Source organism: Hyperoodon ampullatus (assembly GCF_949752795.1).
Source record: "Hyperoodon ampullatus genome assembly, chromosome: 8".
Taxonomy (NCBI): Eukaryota; Metazoa; Chordata; class Mammalia; order Artiodactyla; family Ziphiidae; genus Hyperoodon; species Hyperoodon ampullatus.
The window spans coordinates 782,186-798,001 of NC_136921.1; the positions used below are offsets into that span (position 1 = coordinate 782,186).

The following is a 15,816-nucleotide window of genomic DNA, read 5'->3' on the forward strand; positions in this document are numbered from 1 at the left end:
AAAAGTAACATTTGGTTTTGTAAGAAACACCAGACTGTCTCCCACGGTGGCTGCACCATCTCGCATCCCCACCAGCCTCCACATCCTCAGGTTGGCGGGTTTCGTTCAGCACTCGAGGCTTTGCCTCAGTGTCTCTCACTTAACGTGGTTTCTGACGAAACACCTGATGTCATCCTTGCTCCTCTGGCCTGTTTGATGATCATATCACCAGCTTTTAGCAACTTATGATGTGTCCTGGTGTAATTTCATTCATGTTTCTTTGGAGTTCGAAGCTCTCATCGAGCTTCTTGGATATGTGAGGTTAGAGTTGTCATCAAATTTGGAAATATTTGGGTCATTATTTCTTACTATTTTTTACTGTCCTCCAGAAACTCAGATTACCTGGTGTTAGGCAGCTTGACCTTGCCCTGCTGTCCACCAGTGCTTTTTTTATTTGGTTGGGGAGAAGGAGTGCTTTTTTTCCTCCTTTAAACAGTCTCTTCAAATTCATTAGTTTCTTGCAATGTCTGATCTGTGATTACACCAAGTATATTTTTCTCTTTCCATATATTGTCTTCACCTCTACAAGTTCAGTTTCAACCATTTGTTTTTATGCTTGACACATTCAGCCTTGCCTTTGGCTCTTTGACCTTGTGTCGTCTAGTGATGAGAATACCTGTCTTAGTGTCCTTGGCCCGCTGGCTCTAACATCTGTGTCATTTCTGGGTTGTTTTCCATTGTTCATTCCTTGTGATGGGTTGTTTTTTCCTACTTCTTTGCATGTCCGGTTTGTTCTTTTTTTTTTATTGGATGCTAGATGTTACGAAGTTTACTTTGGTGGGTGCTGGATATTTTTGCATTTCTATAAATATCTTTGAGCTTCGTTAGGTTACTTTAAAACAGTTTGCTCCTTTTCGGACTTGCTTTTTAGATTTGCAAGGTGGGATCACGGCGACGCTTAGTCCTGGGTCTGTGGCGGCCTTTCCCTGGCCTGGCTGGTCTCCCTGCACGTTCAGCCCGTGAGCCTGCAGTGCTGGGGGCTGCTCTCTCCCTGGACGGTCAGGGCTGCATCCTTGATGCAGGGGCTTGGCCGGGGGCAGGGACCAGGCTCGGCCTGTCAGCTTCCTGTCTCTGGCGTCTTGTCGCTGTGTCACGTGGGAGGTGAATCCAGTCCCTGGTGCTCCGCCTTGAGTAGAGGCAGGGTCCTTGCTTACGGGGCTCTTGGGGGGGTTGGTCCTCGGGCATCTCGGCCCTGCCTCTGCTGCAGGCGCCTGAGGGAGACATCTTGAGTGACGTCACAGCTTTCCCTCCGCGGCGTGTCTGCCCTTGCCCGCCACACAAAAACCTGGCTCACTCGTGCTGTGTGTGATTTCAGGCCAACATAGCCGAGGTGGAGGTCTCCATCCCTGCCAAGCTGCACAACTCGCTCATCGGCACCAAGGGTCGCCTCATCCGCTCCATCATGGAGGAATGCGGTGGTGTCCACATCCACTTCCCCGTGGAGGGTTCGGGAAGTGACACCGTGGTCATCAGGGGCCCGTCCTCAGACGTGGAGAAGGCCCGGAAGCAGCTCCTGCACCTGGCAGAGGAGAAGGTGAGCACTGCCCAGCAGGGTCACCGTGTCCGTCCTCGTGTCACGCTGGGCGCCTCCACACACCCTGTCTGTGTGGCAGGTTAGCAAACACCTGTATGTAGACATACCTGTATGTCTCTGATTCTTGCCACCACTGAAGGGCCTTTCCAACTCGGATGCCTACATATTCAGTGTAGAAAATTTGCTGTTAGGCTTGTTATTTGGGGCTTTTTCCCTCAAGTGTGATTTACATACAGTAAATCTTAGTGTATAGCTCTGAGTTTCGACAAGCATACATTCATGTGACCGCCACTCAAATAAAAACCTTTTGACTGTCACCTCCCAAGGTTCTCCGTTGACTCAGTCGCCTTTGCCCCTTTGTTAAAACCCAGGTGCTGCTCTGTTTGTGGACTTGGCTCTGTTTCAGCAGCACCGCAGGTGGATGGCCAACTTTATGGGACGTCTCGGGAGTCCTTCAGCTTTGTGCTTTTTAAAATTGCTCTGACCCTTTGCCTTTCCATATGCATTTTGGAGCCAGCTTGTCAATTTCTAGAGCGAAATCCTGCTTGGATTTTGATTGGGGTCATGTTGAATCTGAAGATCAAAGCGGGGAGAATTGTTGTCTCGGCAGTTTTGAATCTTCCAGTCCACATCGATTCAATTTTTAAACTCTCTGATTTTTCATTGGTGTTTTGTAGTTTTTAGCATGAAGATCTTGTTCACATTTTGTTCGGTTTATATCTGTTTTGTTTTTGAGTGGTATTATAAATGGTACTTTTTAATACAATTGGCACTTCAATTTCCAGTAACGTTCGCATGTAGAAGCATATTTGATTTTTGCATATTGGCCTTATTTTATGCATCTGGTCTACAGCTCACTTATCAGTGACAATACCTTTTTTTTTTTTTTTTTTTTTTGCGGTACGCGGGCCTCTCACCGCTGTGGCCTCTCCCGTTGCGGAGCACAGGCTCCGGACGCGCAGGCTCAGCAGGCATGGCTCACGGACCCAGCTGCTCTGCGGCATGTGGGATCTTCCCAGACCGGGGCACGAACCCGTGTCCCCTGCATCGGCAGGCGGACTCTCAACCACTGCGCCACCAGGGAAGCCCGACAATACCTTTTTTTGTGGATTCTTGTGAGTTTTATAGGTGAAACACACCGTCTGTGAACGTGCAGTTCTTTCTTTCTTTCTGACCCGTACCACCTGTGTGTCTTGTTTACTATGTTGCTTGGGCCTCCCGTGTGCTGTTCAGTAACCATGGCGAGCGGACACCCTCGCCTGATTGTGGACTCAGGGAAGCCCTCGGTCCTTCACCGTGCGGTGTGAGGTGTGCTGTGGGTCTTTGGCAGTTGCTGTCTATCCAGCTGAGGAAGTTCCGTTCTGTTCCGAGTGTGCTGAGAGTTTTTATCAGGAATGAGTGTATTGTAGGATCTGTTGACATGATCACCTGGTTTTTCTTTTTTTAGTGTAAATATTAGATTGATTTGGTGTTTGACCAACTTTGGCGTTTCTGGGGTGAACCCCACCTGGTTTTGATGCATCATCCTGTATCATGTTGCTGGGCTGGGCTCAGCTAACTCGTTAGCTTTTTCAGAATGCTGCTATTTGTGAGTATCTGTCTGAAAAGTTGAGGATTCTCAGTGGTGTTTTGTGAAACCGGCACTTAAAGATAACAGAATTCGGTTGTTCACCATTTAGCTTGGGGGCCGGGTTTCATGACAAGAGAAAGGAGAGTGCTTGCCCGGTGTGGGCTTGTCCGCCTGGGGGTGTGTCCCCCTCACACTCTCCTGGCGCTTCTGCCAGAGGAACCGGCATCTCAGCGAGGTCGCTGGGCCAGGACCTTTCGTGGTGTCAGATGTGGGCCTTGGTTGGCTTGGCCGTCTCCAAGATGGAGGTTGCAGCTGGTGGTGCGTAGGTCACCTGGAGCCCTAGGGAGTGAGGACTAGACAGGGTGCCGTCCACTGGCGTCGGGAGCAGTGTGGGTGCCCGGGCCTGGGAGAGGCTCCCAGCGTGCCATGGGCTTCCTGTTGTGCGGGTGCAGTCCCCCCAGCCCACGTCCCCTTTGCAGATGGAGATAGAGAGCAGCTTGCAGCAGCTTGGTCACTGCTGGTCAGTGGCAGGCCTGGGGCCCTAGGCTGAGTGCTGTCCCCAACTTGATGTCTGTGATCATGGAGGGGAGGAAATGCGAGCACCATGTTGTCCGGGTGTCTGTCCGTGTGCTTGCTGAGGTCTGAGGAGCCCCCTTTGGAGGGACGTTGGTGACACCGTGAGGAGAGCTCCCCCTCACAGCGCCATCCTCTGGGCCCTCCTAGTCATCTGCTCCAGGGCCCAGGCAGGTGGCTCAGGCCAACAAATGTGGGGTTGGTTTCTGCAGCAAACCAAGAGTTTCACCGTCGACATCCGCGCCAAGCCAGAGTATCACAAGTTCCTCATTGGCAAAGGGGGCGGCAAAATCCGTAAGGTGCGTGACAACACCGGAGCCCGCATCATCTTCCCGACGGCTGAGGACAAGGATCAGGACCTGATAACCATCATAGGGAAGGAGGACGCCGTCAGGGAGGCCCAGAAGGAGCTGGAGGCCCTGATCCAGAACCTGGTGAGGCATGGTTGGGGCTGGGCCCTGACTGGGGGGCCCGGGGGCCCAGCGCGGTCAGCAGGGCGGGTCACGCTGCGCCCTTCTCTCAACACCGCAGGACAACGTGGTTGAAGACTACATGCTGGTGGACCCCAAGCACCACCGTCACTTTGTCATCCGGAGAGGCCAGGTCCTGCGGGAGATCGCTGAGGAGTACGGCGGGGTGATGGTTAGCTTCCCACGCTCTGGCACGCAGAGCGACAAAGTCACCCTCAAGGGGGCCAAGGACTGCGTGGAGGCGGCCAAGAAGCGCATCCAGGAGATCATCGAGGACCTGGTGGGCGCCCGGGAGGCTCGGCGGGGTTCCGGGCCCCAGGGCGGGTGGGCGCTCCCTCGGCTGCGCCAGGGGTCTGGTGCTCAGCCTCCTTCCTGATGGTGGGTGGGCATCCCACAAGGACCGGCCGCCCCCCTCCCCCCACCAAGGGGAGAGGTCCCCTGAAAACGTGTGGGGTCTGTGAACCAGCCTTTAGAACCTCACCCACCTCGTGGATCAGCCCTGCCTCCGAACGTCATCTGGCTGTCGTGGCCACCCTTGAGGGATGGCACCTAACAGCACCTCCTGCGGTGCGGTGGGGGAGGGGCCCTCATTTCTCTGCACAGCAGTGGGATGTTGTTCCGTTCCAGTCCTGGGTGGTAGCTGTGTCAGCACACTTTTGTACCATAGTCTTTTTGGGAAACGCTTCAGAAAGAGGCCTCCCCTTTGGCCCTGCCCTGCGCCGCAGGCTGTCCATATGCTGGGAAGTGGCTATAGGGGGACGGAAACGAAAGCGGTGGATGTAAATTTGACCCTAAGCAGCTAACCTTTGCCGGTGGTTTCCTTTTTGATCTGTCTCCCCACAGGAAGCCCAGGTGACCATAGAATGCGCCATACCCCAGAAATTCCATCGATCGGTCATGGGCCCCAAAGGGTCCAAAATCCAACAGATTACTCGGGACTATAACGTTCAAATTAAATTCCCAGACAGAGAAGAGAACCCAGGTGAGTCCGGTACGGTCGGCTGTCCTGGGGGCTTCCAGAGGTTCAGGGTCACTCCCCGGTTTCTCAGAGGTGGGCTGTGTTAGTTGCTCCAGGGTGATGAGGTGCCCTTCACATGTCCTAGAGGTTCACAGCTGCTGATGACCAAGCCGGGGGAGAGCAGAGCCCCTGCAGCCTCCTGTGCAGCGGGGAGCCCCGAGTGCAGGCCTGCCGCTTTTTCCGGGCCCTCTGCATACCACGTGTGCTGGGCTCCGTCCCGGCAGCACCTCCTCCCCGTCGCCAGCACTCCTCTCATGAGGCAGCCACTGACCCGCCGGAGGGCACCCTCTGAATGGCTGGCTGCCCTTATGGGATGGCCCTTCAGCTCCAAGTGTCCTGCCTGTCACCTGGTTGTGCTTGTGCCCCCGGGGACAGGGCAGGGCAAGGCGATCGGTGGTCAGGGAGGTGACCTGCGGGACACGGGATCTAGCTGGTGTCTCAGACCCAACTTTGTAAATCCCGTGTCCTCCTTGCGTGCCCATCTCCTCCCTGTTGACCCATCGGGTCTGGTGGCAACCCTGTGGCCTGCCGGGTGCACTCCCCGTGCTCTGTCCTCTGTCCTCTACGGAGCTTGTCATGGCTGTTGAAGCTCCTAGTTTCCTGAGAAGATGGGCTGTTTTCAGTAGAAACAAGTTAAATCGTATTTGTCACATTTATGTTTCACACTTGAATGTTTACTTCCTAATTTTGAAACTTGACATTAAAGAAAAATTACACAGGATGGTGTAAAGATAGATCCAGATTCACCCCCCCTCACTTACACACAGGCACGCTTGTTTTTTCTGAGTTATTTAAATGTAGTCTTGAGACCCACCCTGTACCTGTAGTGACTTCTTCATAAGGATGAGAGCGTTCTCTTCTATCCTTGGGGATTACCATGGCGCAGTCCCCAGAACCAGAAGACCCCGTGTCACGTGATGCTGCTGTCCAGCTCGTTGTCCACGTGCAGGTTCTGCTGATCTTAAAAGTGTCCTGCCGAGCCCGCATCTTACCCCAGCTCAGTCCAGGGTCATGATTGCTTTAGGCATTCGTGTCTGTGTGCTTATTCGCTCCTGGGTTCTGTCTTGCTCCATGAATGTCGTCTTGTTTATTTCGGTCATGCCCAGATCTAGAGGGGCCAGGGGAGCCACTCCGGCCGGCTCCCATGCCCCGGCGCTCTTGGATTTGCTGGCTTCCTGGCACGAGAAGCTGACCCCTCCCCAGTCATCTTCTCCAGCCCCTCCTGGCTGCCGCCGCCCAGCACGGGTCACTTGGGTTGTCATGACCATCCGGGCACTGGTCTCCTTCCCTCTCGGGCGCAGTGGGCCCTGCTCCGTGCCCCTCCCGCAGGTCTGTCTCCTCCCCGAGCCAGACAACGTCCTCCCGGAGGCAGGCAGGACTCTTCCCTCCCCACCAGCACCCCCCGTAGGCGCTGGACCAGTGTATGGGTCTGGACAGAGACGAGCGTCCTGTGGTGGCCCATAGGACGACCTGGGCCTGGGTGCTCGGCAGCTTGAGCTGCCCCTTCCCTGTCCCTAGTGCACAGTGTGGAGCCTGCTGTCCAGGAGAATGGTGACGACGCGGGGGAGGGGAGGGATGGCAAGGAGGCCGAGCCCGGCTCCCCCAGGAGGTGCGACATCATCGTCATCTCCGGCCGGAAGGAGAAGTGTGAGGCCGCCAAGGAAGCCCTCGAGGTGCGTTCAGAACCCCACCACCACCCCCGCGTCCCTGGGGGCCCATCAGCAGGCACCGGGGTGGGGGCGGGGAGGGAGAGCGGGTCTAGCCACTTGAGCCCAAGCACCTCTGCTCGCACTGCGGAAGGTACTGGACTGGGTCACAGCCCAGGAGCGGGGCTGCAGGCCCGGGGCCAAGGACGGGCGCAGAGCTGGCGGGGCTCCGACTCCCACTCTGTGACATGCAGCTGCCGGGGCCTGTCTTGGGCTCACGAGGATGAGTACTTGCTGAGTGCCACCTCAGTGGACAGGACAGGGGTCCTGTCGTATCGTGGGTTAAATGGGGTAAGCAGCTTGCCGAGGCAAAGGGCACGGTCGGGGCTGCAGTCACGACAGTGGAGTCGGTGGTCCCATCGCTCTGACCCACTCTAGGGTCTCAGCGAGGCTGGGATCAGGGCAAGCGTCTGTGTGAGCCCCACTCCCCTCCTCTGTGGGCCCCCGATGCCTCTTTCCCTGGAGTTGTGCTGCTTTGCTTCTGCAAGGGGCTGCTGTGTTGAGCACAGGCCCGGGTCTGTTTGCTCTACCAGCGTTGACTTGAAGACTGCATTCCACATCCTTTTTCCGTGTCCTCTGTTGAGTCAAAGGTCTAGGCGGCATTAGTCCGAGTGGAACGGCACAGAAGGTTCGAGAAAGCAGTCTGATTGTCACAGGCTTGTCCCCTGTGCTCCATGAAGACCTGTTGCTGAGTCCACAGGGTCCCTCTGCTCCTCGCTCTCAGGCCTAACCTCACCCCCCGCCCTGCAGGCGCTTGTTCCCGTCACCATTGAAGTGGAGGTGCCCTTTGACCTTCACCGGTACATCATCGGGCAGAAGGGAAGTGGGATCCGCAAGATGATGGACGAGTTTGAGGTACAGCTGTTGGCGGGTCCTTTCCCTGGAGACCAGGTGTCGGGGGGGTGGTGCCCCCCAGGTCGGGAGGTCAGCCCTCGGAGTGGGGCTTCCCGTCCCACCCGCCTTGTCCCGAGCCTGCAGTTGTGTCCCTGGCCAAAGGGACAGGTGGACAGCTGATCACGGCTCCCAAACTCCCCGCTGGTGGGGACCAGAGAGACACGTGTCTGTCCTGCATGTGCATCAGGCCTGTCCCCGTCTCCGCACAGGTGAATATTCACGTCCCGGCACCTGAACTGCAGTCTGACATCATCGCCATCACGGGCCTGGCTGCGAATTTGGACCGGGCCAAGGCTGGGCTGCTGGAGCGGGTGAAGGAGCTGCAGGCAGAGCAAGAGGACCGGGTGAGGGCCGGGCGGGGCTGCGTGGGCCAGGGAGGATCGCCCGGGGGGCCCAGACCTCCAGCTCCCGGGCTGCCCCTCAGCCAGTGAAGTCAGGTGGCAGCGGGAGAGCCAGGTGACCCCCCCGTGCAGCGAGCTTTCATCAGAGGCAATGTTGGGGCCGTGGCCCTTTCTTCTTGACGTAACGGCGGCAAAGATGAGCTTCTACGTTAATTAGGTGTTTCTTAAGTAAATAAATCTGAAGACATTTGCCAGCCTTACGGGGAAGGTTCAGCTGGGGAGGCCTGGGAGCCATTGCTGGGAAAGACCCCCTCGCGCCCCAACATGTGACTGTGGTCCCAGGCGGCTCCCACTGACGCCCTCGGTGCTGTTTTTCTGCCGTTGGGTGGACGTGAGAAGCCGCTTCGCCTCTCTGTGGGGCTGGCATTTGGAGGATTACACGAGTGATAATACGCAGGGGTGGGTGTTCGGGAAACTTGAAGCACCGTTTCATTTCATGTGGAGGTAACGGACTCCTTGCTGAGGGGAACCTTCCTGGCGTCTGGTGATGGGGCAGGGCCCGTGAACCTCACGAGTCTCTGGTCCCCGCTGTCTCAGCCTCGGCACAGGCTTTGGGGGCCCTTCTCTGCCCAGGGCTTTGCCTGAGCCTCTGCCTGTGGACATCCCTTAGCACTTTTGTTCCCTTTTGTGGGTTTTTTGTTTGTCTGGTTTGGTTTGGTTTTGGGGGGTTTTTTGCCTGCTTTCGAACCCCTACCCCAAAAGACCCAGAACTTTTTTATACTTACTCATCAGGTCTCCGTTTCACAAGTTAGGGTAGTAGAGCCCAGGACTTGCTGTGTGCTGTGCCAGGCCTGTTGGTTACCAGCACGCAGCTTTCCCTCTTTTCTGAAGGGTCTGTGCTCGTGGTTGTGGAGTGGTCAGGTCCTCGGGTTCTCATTACTAGCTGATGGCGGAAGGGGCGCAGCGGCTAGCGGGAAAGCCGTGTCTCGTTCTTGTTGCAGAGGTGACGATGGATCCCTTCCAGGTCGAGGATGGAAGGGGCGCGTGGGCACGCGATGCTGAGGGCCAAGGCGGACGTGCCCTCCCTCCCCCTCACTCGCCCTTGTCTCATCTGCAGGCTTTAAGGAGTTTTAAGCTGAGTGTCACTGTAGACCCCAAATATCACCCCAAAATCATTGGGAGGAAGGGGGCAGTGATCACCCAAATCCGCTTGGAGCACGACGTGAACATCCAGTTTCCTGATAAGGACGATGGGAACCAGGTAAGAGGACCACTTGGGTCAGACGCCGCGGCGGCGCTTCAGGGGCAGAGGGACTCTCGCTGGTCTTTGTTGACCTGGGGACAGTGACCACACAGATTCAGGATGTATCCAGAGGGGCGGTGAGAGTAGCAGGTCTCTGAGGAGCTGACTGTGGCTGGGGGTCTGGGCCCATGTTGGCCCAGGCCAGCGCAGGAGGCTTCTCTGTCACGGCTCTGTCGCCCTGTGGGCTTGGGGCACTTTTCCCGTGCCCGCCTGGCCCTCCGCCCGCTGCACTCAGAGGGCACTGGAAGGCAGCCCCTCCCCCTGGGCATCGCCCCCAGGCTGTCACGCACCCCTGCCTGCCCCCTCCCTCGCCCTGTCTGCCCCTCAGGCTCGGCCTCTGGGAGGTGACCTGGGCTCTCTTGCCCCCCGCCCTGCCTTGCTCTCCTCCCAGCCTCTTACTGCTCTGGAGTCAGCCCCCGGCATCCTCACTGACCCGGACCCTCCTCAGGTGCATCCTGGGCAGTGCCGTTGCTTCACCTCTGCGTTTCTAAGTAGTGTTCATAAAACTACTGTTCTTCTTCATTTGTGACTTTTTAAAATTATCTTGACCTTGAGAACTTAGCTCGGATTCCTCGCTTTCACTACCTTTTATTTCCCCCAACTTTTCCACCTAATCATCAATTTTTTAGTCACTGTTTAGTGTTTAGATTATTTCGGTCAGTATTCCATGAGCCAAGTGGGGTTGTGTGGTCCTGTGTCGCATTCATGGCTTTTTCCTGTGAGGCTTACGCTGCATTTGCAGTCTGTTCTGTGCTGTTGTGTACTTGGCGGACGATGGGCCCGCTGGCTGGTGGGAGTCTGGGCTCTGCTGGGCTGGGTTCTGTGTGGAGCCCGCTGCCCACTGTCTGCATTTGCTTCTTCGGGACCGGAGGCACCTGGCCGCGGCCCTGGTGTGTCCTGGCGTTTCTCTTGTCTCTCTCCTGGTGTGGGTCACCCGAGTTTCTGCTCTTCGATTTTGTGTCCGGGCATTCGTTCTTGTCCTGTGGTCCTTTTACGTCCTGTTGTGTTCTTCAGTGTGGGTGCAGTGTTCTTCCCTGTCCTGAGGAATATGGCTTTAGGTTGTACTTTCTAGTTTCCTTCTCTCTGCCTTGAGTTACCCATTTGCTCTGCTCATCTTTACGGCTCTGGCGTCTCACCTGCTGGTTTGAGGGGCAGGGGTGCCGGCCACAGTTGTCTGCACCTTGTCTCCAGGTCTGTCTGTCTGTCCAGCGGAGACGCCTCCAGTGGAGGCCACCCAGCCCCGTGCCCTCAGCTGCCAACGTCCCCTCGGCTTTGTGGCCCAGTGCCCTTCCTCCTCCTCCTCGTCAGCGACTGTCTTTCTGGTGGAGTGTGTGCGGGGGGCGGGAGAACACAGGTACTGTTAACCTGCTGTTTTAGGCGCTCTCCCTTCTGAGCCGGTTGGGTTTCCCCTCACCCGTAAGGTGAGGCCTTCCTCACCCAGGCCTGCTGAGCGCCTGCCCCTCTTCTCACCTCCCCACAGAGCTGCGCCCTGCTGGGTCGGTGCTCGCAGTCAGGCATCCCTGGGTGCCCCTCTTCTGACCGGATTCTCCTTTCTCAGCCCCAGGACCAAATTACCATCACAGGGTACGAGAAGAATACAGAAGCTGCTCGGGACGCCATACTGAAAATTGTGGGTGAACTTGAACAGATGGTTTCTGAGGATGTCCCGCTAGACCACCGTGTTCACGCCCGCATCATTGGTGCCCGTGGCAAAGCCATCCGCAAAATCATGGATGAATTCAAGGTGAGTCCCCGACCTGATCGTGAAGGGCGTTGAGCCCTAAAAGCACAGCAGGGGGGTCGGCTGGGTGCTCCGTGCACCATCGAGCCACTTCTTTCCCCACAAGCCAGTTGAGGGGGCAGCGGGGACCACCTGGGGCCTCACCTCTTCCTGCCTGGGTCACTGACCACACTCGGGATCGGAATCGGGAGACTTCTGAGGCTCAGGTGCCTGTCCCTCAGGTAGAGGTCGCGTGGGGTCACAGCTGTGTGTAGTTCACCCTGTCGGCGGTGCCCTGCATGGCCCGCGGAAGGTGGCGGCCCCGTGGTGGCCGATGGCTCTGCATCTGCGAGGGCACATGCGGCTCTGAACACCAGGTGCCCCGCAGGGTCCCGGTCCTCCCGAGGGGGAATCTTCACTAGAAATGGACCGTTCCCAGCCTCACATGACGGGACCCTCAGAGCCATCTTAGCTGCTGTGTGTGCTCCTTCCAGGTGGACATTCGCTTCCCACAGAGTGGGGCCCCCGACCCCAACTGCGTGACCGTGACGGGGCTCCCGGAGAACGTGGAGGAAGCCATCGACCACATCCTCAACCTGGAGGAGGAATACGTGAGTCCGGGCTGGGCGGCAGGCCTGTGGTGGGGCTGGGGCGACAGGCACCTGGGGCCGGGTGGGCGCCTCGCGCGTGCGGGGGGTGCCCATCGGGCATCCCTGCTACAAACTGACACCGCCACCTGCACCCACAGCTGGCCGACGTGGTGGACAGCGAGGCGCTGCAGCTGTACATGAAGCCCGCCCCCCACGAGGAGTCTAAGGCACCGTCCAAGGGCTTCGTGGTGCGTGACGCTCCCTGGACCGCCAGCAGCAGCGAGAAGGTGAGGCTCTGCCGCCCAGCCCCTGCGCGTGCGACTCGGCGGCCATTCCAGAAGCTGCTGGGGGCGGGGGCGGCCTAGTTACTGAAGCCAAGCCCTCTCTCCCCCCACAGGCTCCTGATATGAGCAGCTCCGAGGAATTTCCCAGCTTTGGGGCTCAGGTGGCCCCCAAGACCCTCCCGTGGGGCCCCAAACGATAATGATCAAAGAGCAGACCCCTCTCCAGCCTGCTGACCTGCACCCGCCACATGATGGTTGGTCTCAATCTGACCCGGCGGCTGGACCCTCCGTAAATGGTTGATGCTCCCCTTCCCCGAGGTCTCACAGCGAAGCCGGCGCCCCGCGCTGTGTGTGGCCCGGTCCCGGGCCTGGCGGCACCCACGTAGCACAGGACCTGCTCCCAGCCTTTGCTCTGGGCGGCTCTCCACTGTTGTGAACACTAAGGGGGTCACGGGACGGTGTCACCCAGCACGTCGGCGAGGCTCTGGCCTCCGCCAGGAGAGCACCACAGGTGCAGCCGAGTCTACTTCCTGTGTCATGACCTCAGGAAATAAATTTCCTTGACTTTATAAAAGCCAAAACGTTTGCCCTCTTCCTTTCCCACCTCCCTCTCTCTCTCGTGCCTGTCATCCAGATGTTCCTCTCTGTAGAATGCGCTCCGCCTTCTTCCAGCTGCCAAAAAGCCCACTTACCCAGACCACAGGGCAGGTCGGGAGGCCCGGTGTGCACACTGGGCGCCCACAGACCCAAAGGAGAGCCACGGTGGAGCCAGAGGGATCACGAAGGCAGGAGGGAGATGCGGTTCTTGGAGGGCCCTGGCTTTCCCCGTGTCATGTCGGGGTCTCTGCCCCGGACCACACGGGCACAGGCCCTGAGTCTGGTGAGCCTGGTGAGTGCGGGGCCTGAGGAACGCCAGGCGGAGAGGAGGGGGCTGGCCGGGGAGGTGGAGACCACCCACTCCTGCTCGCCGGAGGCCCCGCCCTTTGCACACTGGCTGACTCGTTTTTACACCACCTTCCGCTCCCTCGCACCCACCCCTCCCCAGATGCCCCCTGTTGAGTTGCCTCTTTCTACCTCAGAGCTGGTATGGGGTGTCCCGAGCTTCGGGGTGTGTTTGCTGCGGCCTTGGGGGCTGGAAGCCGAGTGCCCGGCTCAAGGCCGTGCTGTCCCTCACCCACTGGGTCAGTGGCCAGTGGGCCCGTCCAACGGGGAGCACACGGGCCACCCCCCCAGGTGGCCGCTGATGCATGCTCGAAGGGCAGGCCTCCTGGCCCTGGGGTAGAGAGAGGCTGTCGCTCGGCCGGGACCAGAGGCCCCGGTGCTGCTGGCGGCCTCTTTGTCAGGCGTGTGGTAGGTGAGTCCCGCGGGTGGACACCAGGCCTTGGCGGGTCAGGGTGCCCCGGCCCCAGCCGGCTTGGTCAAGGTCCACCCTGAAGAGGGAAAGGTGGGGCCCCGTCTCCACGGAGGCGACAGGCCACTCCGAGTTGTCTTGTCCCAGATGCTGGGCTTCCTAGAGCCCTGGGGACAGTCGTCTCTGCTCTGACCACCTTCTCCCCACCCCCAGAGTTTTTCTCTCAATTTATTAACTGGAGCTCGGCCCCCTTCTGACTCTTTGGTTCCTGAGTAGACCCCGAGTCTAACTGCGGTCGCCTCTGCAAGTCCCCACTAGCTCCGGCGGCCTTAAGTGTGTCCGTTGAGAGGCGTGGCCACCTGGGAGAGGAAAGGAGGGGCGCTTGCTCCTGCTCGGTGGGCTGCGTGACCCCGAAGGACGTGGGGTTGATCGCAACAGGGAGACAGGAGGAAAGGCCCCGCCTCTGGGAGCCTCGCAGGGGGAGGGCCGGCCCCTCTCCTCCTTCTGCGTGACTTTCGGAGCCTTTCCCACTGGCCCCCCAGGAGTCTGCCCGCACCTCCCCCTCCCTCTGTCTTTCCTACAGCATCCAGCCCTGCCCTCCCCAGAGGTGAATTTTTAATCCTCGCAACAGATGTTTGCACACGTGCATTTACCGCTACACGTCATAGATGCAAACTCCCCTTCCCTAAACTGTGTCTGGGGTCTCGCTCATGCTGTTTTTGGTTGTTGTTAAAGGGGATGAGATGACTGTGCCCAGGCCTGTCCCCTGCGGCCTCCGACGCTGCGGGGAGAGCCTGGCGGGAATGGGCGCGTGTGTCCTTCTCCTCCTTGTTGAATGTCTTCCATATCATATGTGTCCATGGCTACCATCCATCCCTTGGCCTTAACTTTAAAATCTGGAGATTATATGCAAACATGTGTAAAGGCTCATGAATATGGATGACACTGGAATTTTATAAATTCTAAAATAAAACCCGAAACCAGATACAGTGTGCTGGGACTCATTTTATCACGTCCCGCGTGTGCTCATTCTTTTTTTTTTAAATAGTGGAATTTTTTTTTTAATTTATTTTTGGCTGTGTTGGGCCTTCGTTGCTGCGCGCGGGCTTTCTCTAGTTGCGGCGAGCAGGGGCTGCTCTTTGTTGTGATGCGTGGGCTTCTCATTGCGGTGGCTTCTCTTAGCGGAGCACGGGCTCTAGGCACGCGGACTTCAGTCATTGTAGCTCGAGGGCTCTAGGTGCGTGGGCTTCAGTAGTTGTGGCGCACGGGCTCAGTAGTTGTGGCTCACAGGCTCAGTAAGTGTGGCGCACGGGCTTAGTTGCTCCGCGGCATGTGGGATCTTCCCAGACCAGGGCTTGAACCCGTGTCCCCTGCATTGGCAGGCGGATTCTTAACCACCGTGCCACCAGGGAAGCCCTTGTGCTCAGTCTTGTGAAACCAGGGGTGTCTTCAGCATGCTCTTGAGTGGTAACTGGACACCCACAGATATTTGGTGTAGTTCTCCCAGCTGGCTTAGGGTTCTCAGCCCTGTGTTAACTGTTCCTGCAGGAGCCACAGCGCTGGGAGGCGTCATTGTTGGGGGTGGACAGTGACCCGGCACTTCCCACTCCTAAACGTGCACCCTGTGGGGGCACCAGCGGGCGCCAGGAGGTGTGGACGAAGTTTGAAGGCAGTGCTGTCCCCATCAGCTGGGCAGAACGGCTCAGTGGCCGTCTTCATTCAGGGAGCTGACACAGCAGCTGGGGTGGGCTAGTTATGCACAATGCTGCAGGGAAGGCTTGTGGTTGTGCAGCCCGTGGAGAAGGTCACACCTGTGGGTTCCATCGTTCCATCCCTCCAATGGAGGCCACGGTGGTGGCTACTCCAGGTGGGAGGAGGAGGGTGGTTGGGAAGGTCCTTGTCAGGACCGCGTCCTGGTGACCAGGGCTGTGTCTTCGTTCAAAAGCTGGTTACACTGGTGTGCTCACTTCATGAAAACCCGAGGTGTGACCTAGCATTTCTTATGTTTCCATAAATTTACTTTAAAATTTTAAAAGTTTGAAACAGCAACAAGAACAACAAAGCAACCATCTGCAAGAAAATACTTGTGGATTTGGTGACAAGGGCATGGTGCATGCAGCCCCACCACCCACAAGCGGAAGGACGGCTCATTTTCTAAACAGTGGGTAAGCAAATGGCAGATTCAAAAAAAATGCCAGTGGCCACACCACAGCCTCAGCCCCACTGGTCAAGAAATGCTCAGTGCTGCCCAAGGCCCAGAGCGGTGGGTTTTTAAATAAAGCTGTCAACCGGCAGTTCTGGGGAAAAGCTGGGTGGTGCATCAAAGCGCTTTAAAAACCACGTGTCCTTTTTGACACTGCTGTGCACTTTAAGGAGCGTCCCCTAAGGAAATCGAAGGTGGGCAGTGTCTCCGGGTGTTTATG

General features: G+C 57.6%; 1 protein-coding gene across 2 annotated transcripts in view; it reads left to right on the forward strand.

The window, feature by feature from the left end:
- HDLBP (high density lipoprotein binding protein) overlaps positions 1-12,623 on the forward strand; it is a gene marked incomplete at its 5' end in the record, with an annotated part of 30,373 nt that extends 17,750 nt beyond the window's left edge. For both annotated transcript variants that reach the window (XM_079710161.1, XM_079710160.1), the window contains 12 exons: positions 1,355-1,573; positions 3,929-4,150; positions 4,248-4,466; positions 5,030-5,168; positions 6,723-6,877; positions 7,661-7,765; positions 8,014-8,148; positions 9,263-9,406; positions 11,007-11,192; positions 11,663-11,779; positions 11,917-12,045; positions 12,156-12,623. In XM_079710161.1, the coding sequence (XP_079566287.1) occupies positions 1,355-1,573; positions 3,929-4,150; positions 4,248-4,466; positions 5,030-5,168; positions 6,723-6,877; positions 7,661-7,765; positions 8,014-8,148; positions 9,263-9,406; positions 11,007-11,192; positions 11,663-11,779; positions 11,917-12,045; positions 12,156-12,242 (1,857 nt within the window). In that variant the 3' untranslated portion in view covers positions 12,243-12,623. The remainder of the gene's footprint in view (positions 1-1,354; positions 1,574-3,928; positions 4,151-4,247; positions 4,467-5,029; positions 5,169-6,722; positions 6,878-7,660; positions 7,766-8,013; positions 8,149-9,262; positions 9,407-11,006; positions 11,193-11,662; positions 11,780-11,916; positions 12,046-12,155) is intronic.
- Between the last annotated feature and the right edge of the window lie 3,193 nt (positions 12,624-15,816).